We start from the raw sequence: 16,031 nt of genomic DNA, 5'->3' as shown, positions 1-16,031 counted from the left end.
ATTAATAAAATGAATAAACCCTTAGCTAGACTAACAAGAAACAGAAAAATAAGATCTATAATAACTACAATCAGAAATGATTAAGGGGAAATAACAACAGATGCCATGGAAATACAAAAGATTCTCAACAATTATCACAAAAAAACTCTATTTCCAGAAATATGAAAATGTAGAGGAGATGGACCACTATCTGGAAGCACAATACCTTCCAAACCTCAGCTAGAAAGATTTAGAAACCTTGAAAAGACCAATATCAAACACTGAAATAGCATGAATTATACAAAATCTCCCCAAAAAGAAAAGCCCTAGCCCAGATGGTTTCATACCAGAATTCTATTCAAAGCTTCAAAGAGGAACTAGTTCCCATAATGCATAAACTTTTCCAAAATATAGAGAAGGAAGGAATCCTCCCCAGTACATTCTAAGAAGCAAATATCACTCTGATCCCCAAATCAGGAAAGGACTCAACAAAAAAAGAAAACTATAGACCAATATTATTAATGAATATCAAAGCAAAAATATTCAACAAAATATTACCAAACAAAATACAACAACATATTAAAAAGGTTATACACGATGATCAAGTGGGTTTTATCCCAGAGACACAAGGTTGGTTCAACATATGCAAATCCATTAATATAATACAACACATAAATAGAATGAAAAACAAAGACCATTCTTTCAACTGATGCAGAAAAGGCTTTTGATATTATCCAGCATCCATTCATGATAAAAAACACTCAAGAAAATAGGCTTAGACGGAACATTCCTTAAACTGATAGAGGCCATGTACAGCAAACCCACAACCAATATTATATTGAAAGGAGTAAATCTGAATGCATTTCCACTCAAAACTGAAACCAGAAAAGAATGCCCACTGTCTCCACTGCTATTTAACATAGCGTTGGAAGTCCTAGCCATCAGGCAAGAGAAGGAGATCAAAGGAATCCAAATGGGGACAGAAGAGGTCAAACTCTCCCTCTTTGCAGATGACATGATCTTATGCCTGGAAAATGCCCGGGACTCAACTACAAAGCTCTTAGAAGTGATCAAGGAATATAGCAGTGGCTCGGGATACAAAATCAATACCCACAAATCAGTAGCCTTCCTATATGCCAACAATTGTCGAGCATAAAATCAAAGATTCTATTCAGCTCGGCGCCTGTGGCCCAAGCAGCTAAGGCACCAGCCACATACACCTGAGCTGGCAGGTTCGAATCCAGCCTGGGCCCGCCAAACAACAATGACAGCTGCAACCAAAAAATAGCCAGGCACTGTGGTGGGTGCTTATAGTCCCACCTACTTGGGAGGCAGAGGCAGGAGAATCACTTAAGCCCAGGAGTTGGAGGTTGCTGTGAGCTGTGATGCCACAGCACTCTACCCAGGGCAACAGTTGGAGGCTCTGTCTCAAGGAAAAAAAAAAAAAGACTCTATTCTTACGATACCACCAAAGAAGATGAATTATCTGGGAATATATCTAACAAAAGACATGAAAGATCTCTATAAAGAGAATTATGGGCTTGGCACCTATAGCTCAAGCAGCTAAGGCTCCAGACACATACACCAGAGCTGGTGAGTTCAAATCCAGCCCAGGCCTGCCAAACAACAATGACAACTACAACCAAAAAATGGCCGGGCATTGTGGCCATTTAGTCCCAGCTACGTGGGAGGCTGAAGCAAGAGAATCACTTGGGCCCAGGAGTTGGAAGTTGCTGTGAGCTGTGATGCCACCATACTCTACTACTTAGGGTGACTGCTTGAGGCTCTGTCTCAAAAAAAAAGAGAGAGAATTATGAAACTTTGAGAAAGGAAACAGCGGAAGATGTCAACAAATGCAAGAATATACCATGTTCATGGCTGGGAAGAAGCAACATGGTTAAAATATCCACACTACCTAAAACTATAGATTTAATGCAATCCCCATCAAAGCACCAATATCATACTTTAAAGAACTTAAAAAAATAGTACGTCAATTTATATGGAACCAGATAAAAACGTGAATAGCAAATACAGTTCTTAGAAATAAAAACAAATCTGGAGGCATCACATTGCCAGATTTCAGGTTCTACTACAAGGCATAGTGATCAAAACAGCATAGTACTGGCATAAAAATAGAGATGTAGATGGAATAGGATAGAAAATCTAGAGATGAACCCAGCCACATATCATCATTTAATCTTTGATAAGCCTAACAAAAGCATGCACTGGGGAAAAGAATCCTTATTTAACAAATTATGCAGGGATAACTGGTTATCCACATGTAGAAAACTGAAACTGGACCCACACCTCTCACCATTGACAAAAATTGATTCTCGTTGGATAAAAGATTTAAATTTAAGATCGAAACAATAAAACTTCTAGAAGAGAGTGTGGGGAAAACACTTGAAGATATTTGGGTAATACCCCCTCCTCAGCAATTGCAGCAACATGAAAAATAAATAACTGAGATTTGATCAAGCTAAAAAGCTTTTGCACAGCTAAGAGTGCCATAAACAAAACAAACAGCCTTTGGAATGGGCAAAGATCTTTGCATGTTATGAATCTGACAAAAGCATGATAAATAGAATCTACAGAGAACTCAAATTAAACCATAAGAAAAATGCAAACAGGGCAGCACCTGTGGCTCAGTGAGTAGGGTGCCAGCCCCATATACCAAGGGTGGCAGGTTCAAACCCAGCCCCAGCCAAACTGCAACAAAAAATAGCCAGGCATTGTGGCGGGCGCCTGTAGTCTCAGCTACTCAGGAGGCTGAGGCCTAAGAAAATCGCTAAGCCCAAGAGCTGGAGGTTGCTGTGAATTGTGACACCACGGCACTCTACTGAGGGCAACAAAGTGAGACTCTGTCTCAAAAAAAAAAAAAAGAAAAGAAAAAGAAAAAAGAAAGAAAAGAAAAGTGCAAACAACCTCCTCTACAAGTAAGAGATTTGAACAGAAACTTCTCTGAGGATGACAAAGGAATGGCCAACAAACACATGAAAAAACGTTTATTGTTTTTAATCATCAGAGAAATGCAAATCAAAAGCACTCTAACATATCACCTAACCCCAGTAAGATTAGCTCACATCACAAAGTTACATCATCACCAGATGATGGTGTGGCTGTGGAGAGAAAGGAACACTTGTACACTGCTAGTAGGATTGCAAACTAATACAGCCTTTTTAGAGAGAAGTATGGAGAATCCTCAGAGATCTAAAAGTAGATTTTTCATTTGATCCTGCAATCTCATTACTAAGTATCTACCCAGGAGAACAAAAATCATACCACAAAGACATTTGCACCAGGATGTTTATTGTGGCTCAATTCATAATTGCCAAGTCATGGAACCAGCCTACATGCTCATCAAACCACGACTGGATGAACAAACCGTGGTATATGTAGACCATGGAATACTATTCAGCCATTAAAAAGATGGAGACTTTACATCTTTTACATTTACCTGGATGGAGTTGGAATACATTCTTCTTAGTAAAGTGTTGCAAGAATGGAAAAATAACTATCCAATGTACTCGATGGTAATATGAAACCAATATATAAACAATTATATGCTCAAATGAACAATTAACACAAATATAGTCTAGTACGGGGTAGAGGGAGGTGGGACGGGGGAGGAGGTCAATTGGCAGAAGAAGGGAGGGCTTGAGGTGGGATCTCACCTAATGTGCACATTGTGAGGGATTCTTTTACAAATGGAACTTTACCTTGGAAGTGAGAACAATGTTACCTAAAAATATGTACCTTCATATTAATTTGAATAAAAAACAAATTAAAAAAAAAGAAAAAACTATTTTAAGGTACATGATCCTCATAATCCTAGCATTTGTTGTTATTTGCTTAAAATATTTCGATTAATTTTATTTAGTTGATTTAATAAAATGTTTCCTCAGTACAAAAAAAAAAAGAAGAAGAATATTTCACAACTGTGGAGACAGACATACCATGACATAAAATTCTGAGGGCATTAAGCAGCTCCAAGACAGAGCTCACTCCCGCTATGCTGCATATGTGCTCACCAAGCAACCTCTGACAATGCAGGTTCCCATGTAGTTGAGGGGAGGAACACGTGGACAAGGCTGAGCAAATGTCTGGTGCACCCCTGGACATTGTTAAACTGATACTCCAGATCATACATCAGTCTCTTGAGAGTCAACATGATTCAGCATCCCTGACTTTGACCCTGGAAGTCTGGAAAACAAGTTAGATCAAATTTCCAGCTTACAAGGGAAGCAGCACCACACACCGGCTTACAGTCTCCTGGGCTGGCAGAGCTGGTGTACCACAGTAATTTGCACAGTGGGGCTAAGGAGTGAGCCCATCCAGGGCGCTAGCCCAGCATGCCACTTACTAGATGTGGACCTTGGGCAAGTCTTTAACTTTCTAGTCTTCTGTTTCCTCATTATTATTGACGAATAACAATAGAACTTAGCTCCTAGAGTTATTGTGTGGGTTAAGTGAGTTAATACAAGTATCTGTCACGGAGCAGGAGCTCAAGGAGTGCTTGTAGTCATTATTATTCTCTGAGTCCAGCTCATTCACTTACTGAGAGTTGTGGGCTTACGCTCATGCTGCTTCAGTGTCCTTGCCATCCCATTGGGATTTCAAACACTGCCTTCTAGGGTTGTATACAACTAAAAGAAGTCATTTATGTAAAGGGCTTATGCAGCTGTACACAGTCAGGAACAGGCAATTTCTTGTTTCTGCTTTGCTTTTGCATTAGCAAATTCCAAGCCTTGTATTGTAACAAATTCACTGAGATAAATGTCACTTTGTGTCACTTTGTTGCTCTTCGAAGCTACTGGTAGTGGTGGTGGTGGTGGTGGTAGTTACAGCACCAGCCACATAGACTGAGGCTGGTGGGTTCGAACCTGGCCCGGGCCAGCAAAAACGAATGATAATTGCAACAAAAAATAGCGGGGTATTGTGGTGGGCACTTGTAGTCCCAGCTACTTGGGAGGCTGAGGCAAGAGAATCGCTTGAGCCCAAGAGTTGGAGGTTGCTATGAGCTGTGATGCCACGGCAGTCTACTGAGGGTGACATAGTGAGACTCTGTCTCAAAAAAAAAAAAAGAACTGCCCAATTATCCTTTCCTGCTGACACTCAAATCTTGACACATGCCTTTTAGGAAAGGTTCACAATTATTCCCATTGGTGGCAGTGTTATGAGAGAAACGAAGAAAATGGATGTTCATAGTACTTGCATGCTGTCAGCTCTCTATATGTGTAGAATGCAACACAGAGAGCTAAACATGACCTTACATACCATCTCGCTCACACTCTCATTTTTAGTGAAACAAAAAAGTATTTGGACCAGGCACAGTAGTTCATATCTTAATCCTAGCACTCTAGGAGGCCACAGCAGGAAGATCACTTGAGGTCAGGAGTTTGAGACCAGCCTGAGCAAGAGCAAGACCCCATCTCTACTAAAAACAGAAAAAATTAACCAACTGTGGTTGTGAGTGCCTGGAGTCCCAGATACTTAGGAGCCTGACGCAGGAGAATCCCTTAAGCCTAGGAGTTTAAAGTTGCAATGAGCTATGACATCACTGCACTTTAGCTGGGGCAACAGAGTACAACCCAAACAAATGATATGCATTTAGTTTAAGTGATGATTTTAAAATATTTATCTCATTCTTTAAACTTTCTATGTGTGTATGCTTTATAGCCTACGTATCAGCACATACATGTACACATATGCATGCCCAAACATTTTTTACTCGGGGAAGTTTATAAACCATGGCTTTATTTTGCTCGGTTGAGATTCTTTCTGTTCTGTTGCCCTTACTACCTTGCGAGTCCCCAGCTGGCAGGGACCACATCATGTGTGTTCCTTTCCTCATGTTGCTAACCAGCTGAAGAAGATGCCCTATTTGGCTTCTAGGTCATAGATAATCCTGGGATGAGCACCTCTTGGCTCAGGAGCCTTCCCTGCTGTATACGTGTGTGTAGTCGACACTCATGAACTTCATCAGCCAAGCTTATCTCCCGTTCTCCGGGCACAGCACCTCCTTCCCTTCAGGAAATGCTCCTCCAAAGGCTCTAGCCATATAATTCAAATATGTGCTACTATCATCCTATGACGCCACTCCAGCCTGCTCTTAGTGATGTCTGAAGGGTGAGCCCCTGACTCAAGCCAGCCCAATCATAATATCCTAGCCTCCTGGCCACAGTCACAAGCTGGCATGGGCATGTGACCTGAGCTGGACCAATCCAAACTCCTCCCTGTAATTCTTCTTACTGAGCTGAGAGAAAAGACTAATTTTCTTTCTAGTGAAACTATACGAATCAGGAACAGTTTTATCTTCCATGTTTTTGGAATAAGGTGGTTTAAAGGAATGTTATTTCTGCCGTTTTCTCTCCCAACAGAGAGAGAACAGCAGAAATAACAGACACATTTTTTCTGTGTTCAAGATTGGTTCTTCAACTGTTCTTTTCAGGCTGTGAATAATTCCAGGTTCCACCCAGAAAGTTTCCCTTTCTCCCTGTTTGGCCAGTTTCTGTGGTTGTAACCAGAAGCACATTGACTAATAAGATTATGATGGAAATAATAATAAACCAAATGGAAATAATAATAAACCAAATGGAAGGGCTCAGAGGTACGGAGTGCCTTCTATCCTGTCCTTGATTCTTTCAGCCTCCCAGTTCCTTGGATTTGGAGATACTTCTAAAGGCTCTGAGAAATCAGGAAAGGATGTGACGTGAAATAGGGGGACAGGAACAGGCGGAAGCAAAGCTGGGGCCTGAGAGACCAGACCCAGTTCCCTTGAGAGCAAAGGTGGGAATAAACAGGGGCAAGAAGTCAGCTGACAGGCCTGGCTAAGCATGGGGCGCAAGTGTGGGCAGTAGGCAATAGACGAGACAGAGCTTCTGCCGAACGGCTAAATGTCTGTGTTGTCATCACACAGGTAGTGTGCAGAAAGAAATGCCTCTTTAAAAACTGAAGGCAGTCAATAGGGAACTGGTAATGTAAATAAGGGCCATGCCCACAACGAACCCTATGCAGCTCCAAAAGAGAAGTTAACAGACTGATGGGCACAATCTCCCAGACCCCTTAAAAAGAAAGCAAAGTGAAGAACATAGTATTACATAGTATTGTACTGTTTCTGAGAGAAAAACAAACAAGAGGTGGGGCAGAGAAGAGTAGAGTATATGAGGCTGTCTGGAAAGGATTCAGCCATGGATGTCTCTATTTTTCATATTTAATGCTAAATCCTTTCCAAGCATCCCTGGGTGTGTGTGTGTGTGTGTGTGTGTGTGTGTAGACATATAGGTCAGAGCTGATGGCTTGAATGCTTCCACATCTGAGAACTGGATGACTGACTAGACGACAAGGAGACTTTTTAGTATATATCCTTTTACACGTTTTGAATTTTGAATGTATTCATGTAAAACATATTCAAAACTTAATTGATTAAAAACTGGTACAGAATTCCTCCTAGGGTCAGAACAGAGCTTTGTTTAGCCAGAGTTTTATCTGCCATTTTAGTTGTTGGAAAAAAACAAGCCTGAGGGCATGGCTGGGAGGGCAGAAGCTGAACAGAGGTAAAAGGAAGATCCCCATGATTAAAGAGGATCTTGGAGCCTCTGTGGTGCAGAATGGGGAGAAGAGCTGCTCTTTCAGAAGCAGAGACCCAGCCAGAGAGATGGCAAATTCTAAGTCCCTATGGTGAGATGGTTAAAGGTTTTTTTTTCTATTTTTTTTTTTTGTTTGTTTGAGGAGTTTGAGTGGAGGGTTTTTTGGTTTTTCATGGTCTCCTTCTGTGGCTAGAGTGCAGTGGCACGATCACGGCAAACTCTTGGGCTCAAGAGATCTTCCTGCCTCAGCCTCCTGAGTAGCAGGTACTACAAGCACCCACACCATGCCCAGTTAATTTGTGTATGTGTGTGTGTGTAGACTGGGGGGAAATCTCCCTATGTTGCCCAGGCTGGTGGGTCTTGAACTCCTGGCCTCAAGTGATCCACCTACTTCAGCTTCCCAAAGTGTTGGGATTGCAGGAGTAAGCCACTATGTTTAGCTAAAGGTCTTTTAAGAACAGGGATAACTAATAGGTTAGGTCTAATTTCTGGTCTTTTGCTGTCCTAAGCCAAGATGAGCCCCTTTCTGTAACTTCCAACGTATAAGAGTATACTACACATAAGTGCCTTATGGGGGAAATCAAGCAAAGAACTGAATGCCACCATGGGGCTTTGTTCAGAGCAGAGAGGAGCCCAGGAGTATGAAGGAAGATGCAGGCGAATCTGAGAATCCAGACAGCAGGAAAGTGAGGGACAAGCTGACAAAGGAAAATGAACCTGTCCTCACTCCCAAATCCTTGACAAGTCAGGCAGGGGCTGCTGCTTCTGGCACTATTGTAGGATAGGGGCTGAAAAGTGTGGGGACACCAGGATGAGCAATACTGGCTTATGCTTCCAACACTGGTACAGAGTCTCCCTTGAATCTTGGACAGGAGACAAAGGCAGTTTATGACCACAGGAGATAGTGAAACCTATAGAAATTATTATACTGGGTGGCGCCTGTGGCTCAGTGAGTAGGGCGATGGCCACGCCAGCCCCATATACCAAGGGTGGCGGGTTCAAACCCAGCCCCCGCCAAACTGCAACAACAAAAAAAACATAGCCGGGCATTGTGGCGGGCGCCTATTGTCCCAGCTACTTGGGAGGCTGAGGCGAGAGAATCGCCTAAACCCAAGAGCTGGAGGTCGCTATGAGCTGTGATGCCACGGCACTCTACCAAGGGCGACAAAGTGAGACTCTGTCTCTTAAAAAAAAAAAGAAAGAAAGAAATTATTATACTAAGGGGTGATATGGGTTTAAAATGTATCTAGAGGTTTAAACAGAGATCCTCAACCTTTGGGATGGAAATCTCGCCAGGATGGGGTGGGGGGTGTGATTCTGATAGCCACCCAGGACCCTTCCTATCAAGTGTGACTGGTTTAGAGATATCACTCCCTCTTGGCTCCCTAGGAGTCAGCAGGGGGTGGGGGGTTTGCGGAACGACAGCCATGGCCTCCCCCAAACTGTTCCACTGTGCTCTAATCAAGTCTGGCCCTGGGCTAATAGGATGCCCCATGGCATGTTTTGTAACAGTAGCTATTGGATGGACCAGTACTGTAAAATTATAGGCACAGACTGGTTAATCTCGGGCCTGGGGTAAAGTTCCCTCCTTTTCCTCTTTCTCCCCTCCCATAGCCAATACCCAGGGGCCAGATTTCAGGGAAGCAGCTATGGTGCCTGACTCCCTTTTTTTTCTTTTTTTGACAGAGTCTGACTGTGTCACCCTTTAGTAGAGTGCTGTGGCATCACAGCTCAGAGCAACCTCTTGGGCTTAAACCATTCTTTTGCTTCAGCCTCCCAAGTATCTGGGCTTACAAGTGCCTACCACATTGCCCAGCTATTTTTTTTTTTTTTTCAGTTTTTGGCCGGGGCTGGGTTTGAACCCACCACCTTGGCATATGGGGCCAGCGCCCTACTCCTTTGAGCCAGAGGCGCTGCCCCCGGCTATTTTTTTGTTATTGTTGTCAATAGGTCCTGCTGGGTTTGAACCCACCAGCCCTGGTGCATGTGGCTGGTGCCCTAACCACTGAGCACTAGCACCAAGCCTGGTGCCTGACTCCTCGATCATAAAATAATTTTGCTTCTGGTTTCTCTCACCTTCCAATGGTGTCTGGTTTAAACCTGCCTTTCTAAGATTTCCATCCCATCCTCTCTGGCCTTTCAGAGCTATGCACTCTGTTTCTACAGGATTCTGAAGAGGCTGCAGCACAGTGGACCCCAGGCTAAGAGGCAGCCTGTCTAGGCAGTCTGGTGTTCAAGGACCTCCATGGCCTGGCTGTGCCCCAACACCCAACCATCCCACCTACATCTTCAGTGCTCATCTCCACTGCCTCTGGCCACACCAGTCTCCCTGTTTTGTTTCTCTCCATTTTTCCTCTTCCTTACCCCATCCAACTCATCCTTCATGTCCCAGCTTTTATTTACCGTATCACGAATCCTACTCCTCATAAAGTTCTGTTGTCAAGCAAACCACACTGCCTCGGGCTGCCAGTTTCCTCTTCACATGGGTCTGTCTCCCAATTCCACTCACTTGCACCCCTCCAGCACCTGCCCTTGACCAGACGTATAGAAGTAATGGAGTAGAGCTCACCATGAGACCTGCACTGAGGGTTGGGACAACTCATGGTGCAATGGGGGCCACCAGTGCAGGACCCAGGAAACCAGAGACTCATTGTTGGCTATCACTAGCTTCCTTACTAAACTTCCTTGGGAATCAGCGCCTTGAGGGTAGAATAAAGATCAGATTTTGTGTTCAGATGTTTTAAATGCATGTCTCAGTGATTTCTCCCCTTCCTCATCCTGCCAACAGCCAAATAAAATTCGATCTTCTTTTTCATGATTTAGATTAAAATATTAATTTTCTATGTATGCTTTTGAAAGGTAGCATACTGTCCTCTCTCACTCACTGGCTGAACTGGAGGGTCGCTTCTGCTCTAAGAAAACTCTACTGAACCTTGTCTGTTTCATTTCTCACCTCAACTTGCTTTCTTAAGATTTGCCTCCTTCAAAAAGCAGAATGAAGAAACAAAAAAAATCCCAGTTAATTGGATTCCAGTTCATTGAGGCTTTACTATAGGAAGCCAAGCTGGAGAACCCCTGGCTTTGTGAACATGCAGTCCGCAATCTGGATACCTTTTATTCAATTTCAAGAATTCCCTTTGCACGGCAAAAAGGGGTCTGAGGAAAGCAGAGCAGCGCGATGAGGGCAAGGGCGGAAGCAGAGAGCTCACAAAGTGGTGCCAGGCGCTGGCTGCCCACTGTTCCCCTGGCTGGGAGAGAAGTGGGATCCATAGGAAGAGCAGGAAACGTCATTTTTGACACAAACAAAACAGGGTCCTGGGGCATGCCACCCCACCCCGTGCTTGGCCATGCAAGATGCTGAAATGGAGACGGTGGCCCCTCAGGACATGTTGCCCAGAGCCACAGAGCAGATGCACCAACATGAAAGGGAGTCCTTTGGGCGCCTCCCAGGGCGCCTGCAGGGTCCGGAGCACAGCAGGGTCTGTGTCCATGTCCAGGAGCATGGTCAGTTAACAGATAGCACCAATTGGGAGGCCCAGGGCAGAGAGACTGAGGCTCAGACTCTAGCACCTGTTTGCCCGGCCCTCCAAGGAAGAGACTCACTTTCTGGATGGCTGCTCTTGCAGTGAAGCCTCTCCCTTACCTTTACCCTGGGGAAACTGGAATAAATCGAGGTGAGGTCTGACCCAGGGCACCAGCTGCCTCTGGAGGGCCAGGGCACTATTTTGTGCAGTGAAAAGACCTCCTGCACCAGACTGAGGGACTGGAGATGGGAAGGACAGTCTGGGGCTTTGCAGGATGCTTCTGGAAGCTCTCACCTATAAAAAGGCTTCCGGAAGCATAGCCTGGGGTGTTTTTTAGCCAGTTTACCCCCTATTCCCAGTAACCCATGAGTTGGCCCCCTGTTGCTTCTAGGTTTTGTTTGTTTTTTATTTTGGTGGGTCAAGTGGAGGAAAGGGAGAGGAGAGCGCCCAGGAAGGCCAGGCCAGAGCAGTCTCTCCAACCACGGAGGTAGGCAGCGAGTGTGGTGGGGACCCTGCACTGGGGCGGGCACCTGTTCATGCCTGATCTTGGGTAAACCATCTCACGGTGTCTCACTTTCCTCTGTCACCAAGTCAAGAACATTCAACCCTATTTATCTTCAGAGGGATAGACTAAGGGTGAAAAATAGATAACGGATAGAAAACACTTTTTAAAAAGTATAAAGCGCCATTTAAACGCGAGGCAGTGTTGTCATAAACATGTTAACCCTTAGCACATCCCTCAGCTCACCATTAGACCTTTGCTTCCTTTTTCGGGGTATCTCCTAACCTTAGGACCTTAGTTCCTTATCTCAGAAGGGTCTGAGACTCCCTGGTCATTTCCCCTGACCACAATCTGTGGCCCTAGTGGCCAAAGGGCACCCTGGCTGGTCTGATGGGGGTGCCCGAAGACTCTCGCTGCCTTGCTGTCCCTGTGACACCTTCCCCAGCCGTTCGGTTCACCCTATGAGATGAGCTGGGCTGTCCATTCAGGCCAGATGAATCTGGGGTACCCCTGCCCAGCCCTCAGGGGCCCACCGTCTGGAGTGCAATTCTTGTTCCCGATTTCCAGCAGGCAGAGGGCGGGAAAGAACGCTGGGGCGGGAGGGTCTGGCCATTCCCACACGCCCAGTCCGTTCCCTCCCCCCCGCCCAGCCCTAGTCTCGCTCAGGTGGAGGCTGCAGCGGTCGCGGGGCGCCGATGCCGGGGCCGCCGCTGTGCACACGCAGGTGGTCCTTGAGCGACTCCTTGTAGCGGAAGCTCTTGCCGCACTCGCCGCACGTGTAGGGTCGCTCGCCCGTGTGGATGCGCTGGTGCTTGAGCAGGTTCTGCTTGCGGATGAAGCTCTTGCCACAGAGCGCGCACTGGAAGGGCCGCTCGCCCGTGTGCAGCCGCTGGTGGTTCTGCAGGTGCTCCTTGCGGCTGTAGGTCTTCTCACATTCGGAGCACTTGTAGGGCCGCTCGCCGCGGTGCGTCATCTGATGGCGGATGAGGCCCGAGTGGCAGTTGAAGCTCTTCTCACACTCGGCGCACTCGTAGGGCCGCTCCTTGGTGTGGCTGCGGTGGTGGATGATGAGGCTCTTGCGCACGCCGAAGCTCTTGCCGCACTCGGGGCACGAGTAGGGCTTGGTGCGCGCGCCGTGCAGGAGCAGGCTCCGCCGCAGGCCACCGGGACAGCAGCTGCCGCAGCCGCCACCCGCACTCGCTCCCGCGTCGCCGCCACCGCCACCGCCGCCGCCTCCCGCGCCGCCCTCCCCGCCCGGCGGCGCCTCGGCCGCACCGGCCCGCTCCCCAGGCAGAGCCGAGAAGCCGTCGTCCAGCAGCCCACGGCTCGGGGGGCCGCCCGGGTTCTCGGCCGTCGGGAGCGGGGGCAGGCCATGCGGCTGGGGCTGGGGCTGGGGCTGCGGCGGGGCCGGAGGGTTCTTCACCATCAGCAGGCTGTCACCTGGGGGAGACACAAAGAGGTGACCTGCTGACAGCGTCCTCGCCCACAACCCCATACTGCTCTGGCAAGGGGGCCTAGCTCACAAGCTACCTGGACCTCAGTTTCACTAAAAATGAGCAGACCGAAGATGAACAGTCACGATCTATGTGGCCCCCGACCTGCCCAAAGACATCCACTGTGGAGTGCCAGAAGTGGGTCGAGCGGACAGCACGCGGCAACGCCACGAAGCCAGCATGGCACTCGGGGCTTACGGGTAACAGGCTCCTCCCCATAAGTTACGGAAGGTAGAACTGTCCAGAAATAACCAGACTTGACTGCAGTCCAGTGGACAACCAGAAGGGAAGAATTTGCCAGGCCTTATCTAAAGTCTAGAGATCTAGAGGTCATAGGAATGGAATGCAGGAAGCTGGGACCATAAGCACCAGATGCCTGGCAGTCCTGTCTCCATTAGGCAAGTGGCATCTGACTTGTGATTCAGGGCAGGCACCTGGGACAGTGTGAGTCCCACCTTGGCCCTGGACCCTCAACACCCCTGTATGGAAGTAGCTGCCCTGACTGCTTCCCTGGGAAGTAGGGCTCCTATGTCCCCTTTCCCTGCACCCTAGAGTCTCCAGACCATGAGTGTACAGCTCTCCACCACTTCAGGGCTCAGTAGGGACAAAGCACAGGCTCTGGGCATCAGAATGGTGACCTTAGGCTGACAGAAAAGCCATCCTGTATGCTGCGCTTTTTTTTTGAGACAAAGTTTCACTATGTCGCCCTGGGTAGAGTGCCATGGCATCACAGCTTACAGCAACCTCCAACTCTTGGGCTTAAGTGATTCTCTGCCTCAGCCTCCCAAGTAGCTGGGACAACAGGTGCCCGCCACAACCCCCAGCTATTTTTTGTTGTTACTGCTGTGGTTGTTTAGCAGGCCCTAGCAGGGTTCAAACCCACCAGCCCGGTGCATGTGGTCAGTGCTCTAACCATTGAGCTAAGGGCACCATGCCACCTGGAGTCTTCTGAAACCTCCAACTTCTGTCACCTCCCCTGTATCCAGTCTGATTCCTTCTTCTGAGGAGCCCAGCTCCCACATTTAGGGGCAGCCTGTGAAAGAACTCTAAGGAAAGTGAAGTTTACATCTGCCCCCACCTCTTCTTGCCATCCTTTTTTCCCTTCTGTGTTCCTACTCCATCTCTGCCCAGGACCCAGCTGCTCCCTGGATGCCACTTCTCAGGCCACATTTGCTCCGTTTCCATCCAACCCCTGATGCTTGCTGGTGTCTGACCCAGGCCTATCCCTAAACAATACCCTTACATGGAGTGGGCCCAGCCTTCCCTCTCTGTCCCAATGAAAATCGATCAGGCAGGCCGGGCACGGAAGCTCACGACTATAATCCTAGCACTCTGGGAGGCCGAGGCAGGTGGATTGCTTGAGCTCAGAGTTCCAGACCAGCCTGAGCAAGAGCGAGACCCCATCTCTTCCAAAAACTAGCCAGGCATTGTGGTAGGAGCCTGTAGTCCCAGCTACTCAGGAGGCTGAAGCAAGAGGTTCACTAGAAGACATGAATCTGAGGTTGCTGTGAGCTAGATTGCCATGGCATTTAACCCCAGGGCGACTGTGAGACTGTCTCAAAAAAAAAAAAAAAAAGGCCAGGAAGAGAACTATGTCCATAGGACACTGCCCAGGAGCACAGGCCCAAATAATTCTCCTCCCCTCAATTCAGATATCCAGGAAGGTCACCCCAGCTCTGGAGCATCCTGTGAGACTAGTAAGGCCTCTGTGTCTACTGCACTGTGGGTCTTTGCTTCTCCTGATTCCCAGTCATGATGCTCTCTCTCCTGCACAGGTTAGACTCACAAGGAAACCACGTGCATGCAAACTTCCAAGGGCTGTTTCCTGGGAAACCTAAGACAATGGAACTCTGATAATTCTGCCAACCCAATGGAGCCACAATCCACTTTCTCACTGTCCTGCCATGGTCCACACCCTTTCTCCTTTTTTTTCTTCTGAGACAGAGCCTCAAGCTGTCGCCCTGGGTAGAATGCCGTGGCATCACAGGTCACAGCAACCTCTAACTCCTGGGCTTAAGTGATTCTCTTGCCTCAGCCTCCCAAGTAGCTGGGACTACAGGCGCCCGCCACAACACCCAGCTATTTGTTGTTGTTGTTGTAGTTGTCGTTGTTTGGCAGGCCCAGGCCGGGTTGGAACCCACCAGCCCCAGTGTATGTGGCCAGAGCCTTAACCACTGAGCTGTAGGTGCCAAGCTGAGATGAGGTCTTACTCTTGCTACGGCTGGTCTCAAACTCCTGAGCTCAAGCAATCCACCTGCCTTGGGATCCCTGAGTGCTAGGATTACAGGTGTGTGCCACAGTGCTTGGCTCCATACCCTTTTTCTATCTTCTTGATGCAACTTGGTGTCCCAATATAGTCCAATCACTTGCTGGCAAACACCCTTATCGCCTTTTCTCCCCTCTCCTCAGTCGTGCTTGCCTGGAAAACCCCAGTCCAGTTGCTGCAATTAGGCCACTGAATCTTGCTGCAGAAAACTGCACAGACCTCACGGGGGGACCCCACACAGCCTGGCATCATGTTCCGGGTGTCGGGTGTGTACTAACTTTCCACTCATACCTCCTCCTCTAGGCCCTTCCCCTGTACTGGACTTTTCTTTTCTCGTCACCAGCAGGTAACAGATTCAGAGGTAGGCATGTGACCTTATCCTGACCAATGAGGTATGAGGAAGGGTTTGCTGGGAGGCCTCAGGAAGGTTTCCCGTCTCCTTAAGAGTGTGCAGGAAAGGATGGGCTTTTTCTTCTGGGTTTGAATGTGATGCTTGGAGCAGCTACAGCCTTCAAGCTAGCAACTTGAGGATGAAGCCACATTACAGACGTCCAAGCAAAGAGTTGGAAAGAACCTGGGTCCTTGAAAACACAGCTGAGTCCTTGAACCAACTAAACCTGAACCTGACTACTTCAGGACTTCTAGGGATGTAAGAGAATACATTTCTTTATTCTTCAG

The 16,031-nt window shown here is 47.4% G+C and overlaps 1 protein-coding gene across 2 annotated transcripts in view; it reads right to left on the bottom strand.

Moving 5' to 3' along the window:
* Positions 1-10,591: 10,591 nt before the first annotated feature.
* The window catches only part of ZNF282 (zinc finger protein 282), a 28,437-nt gene continuing 22,997 nt past the window's right edge, over positions 10,592-16,031 (bottom strand). For both annotated transcript variants that reach the window (XM_053553920.1, XM_053553921.1), the window contains one exon: positions 10,592-13,034. In XM_053553920.1, the coding sequence (XP_053409895.1) occupies positions 12,247-13,034 (788 nt within the window). In that variant the 3' untranslated portion in view covers positions 10,592-12,246. The remainder of the gene's footprint in view (positions 13,035-16,031) is intronic.

Source organism: Nycticebus coucang, chromosome 11 (assembly GCF_027406575.1).
Source record: "Nycticebus coucang isolate mNycCou1 chromosome 11, mNycCou1.pri, whole genome shotgun sequence".
Taxonomy (NCBI): domain Eukaryota; kingdom Metazoa; phylum Chordata; class Mammalia; order Primates; family Lorisidae; genus Nycticebus; species Nycticebus coucang.
Note: the sequence above shows the minus strand (reverse complement) of the source record. Positions and strands in the feature narration are given on the sequence as shown.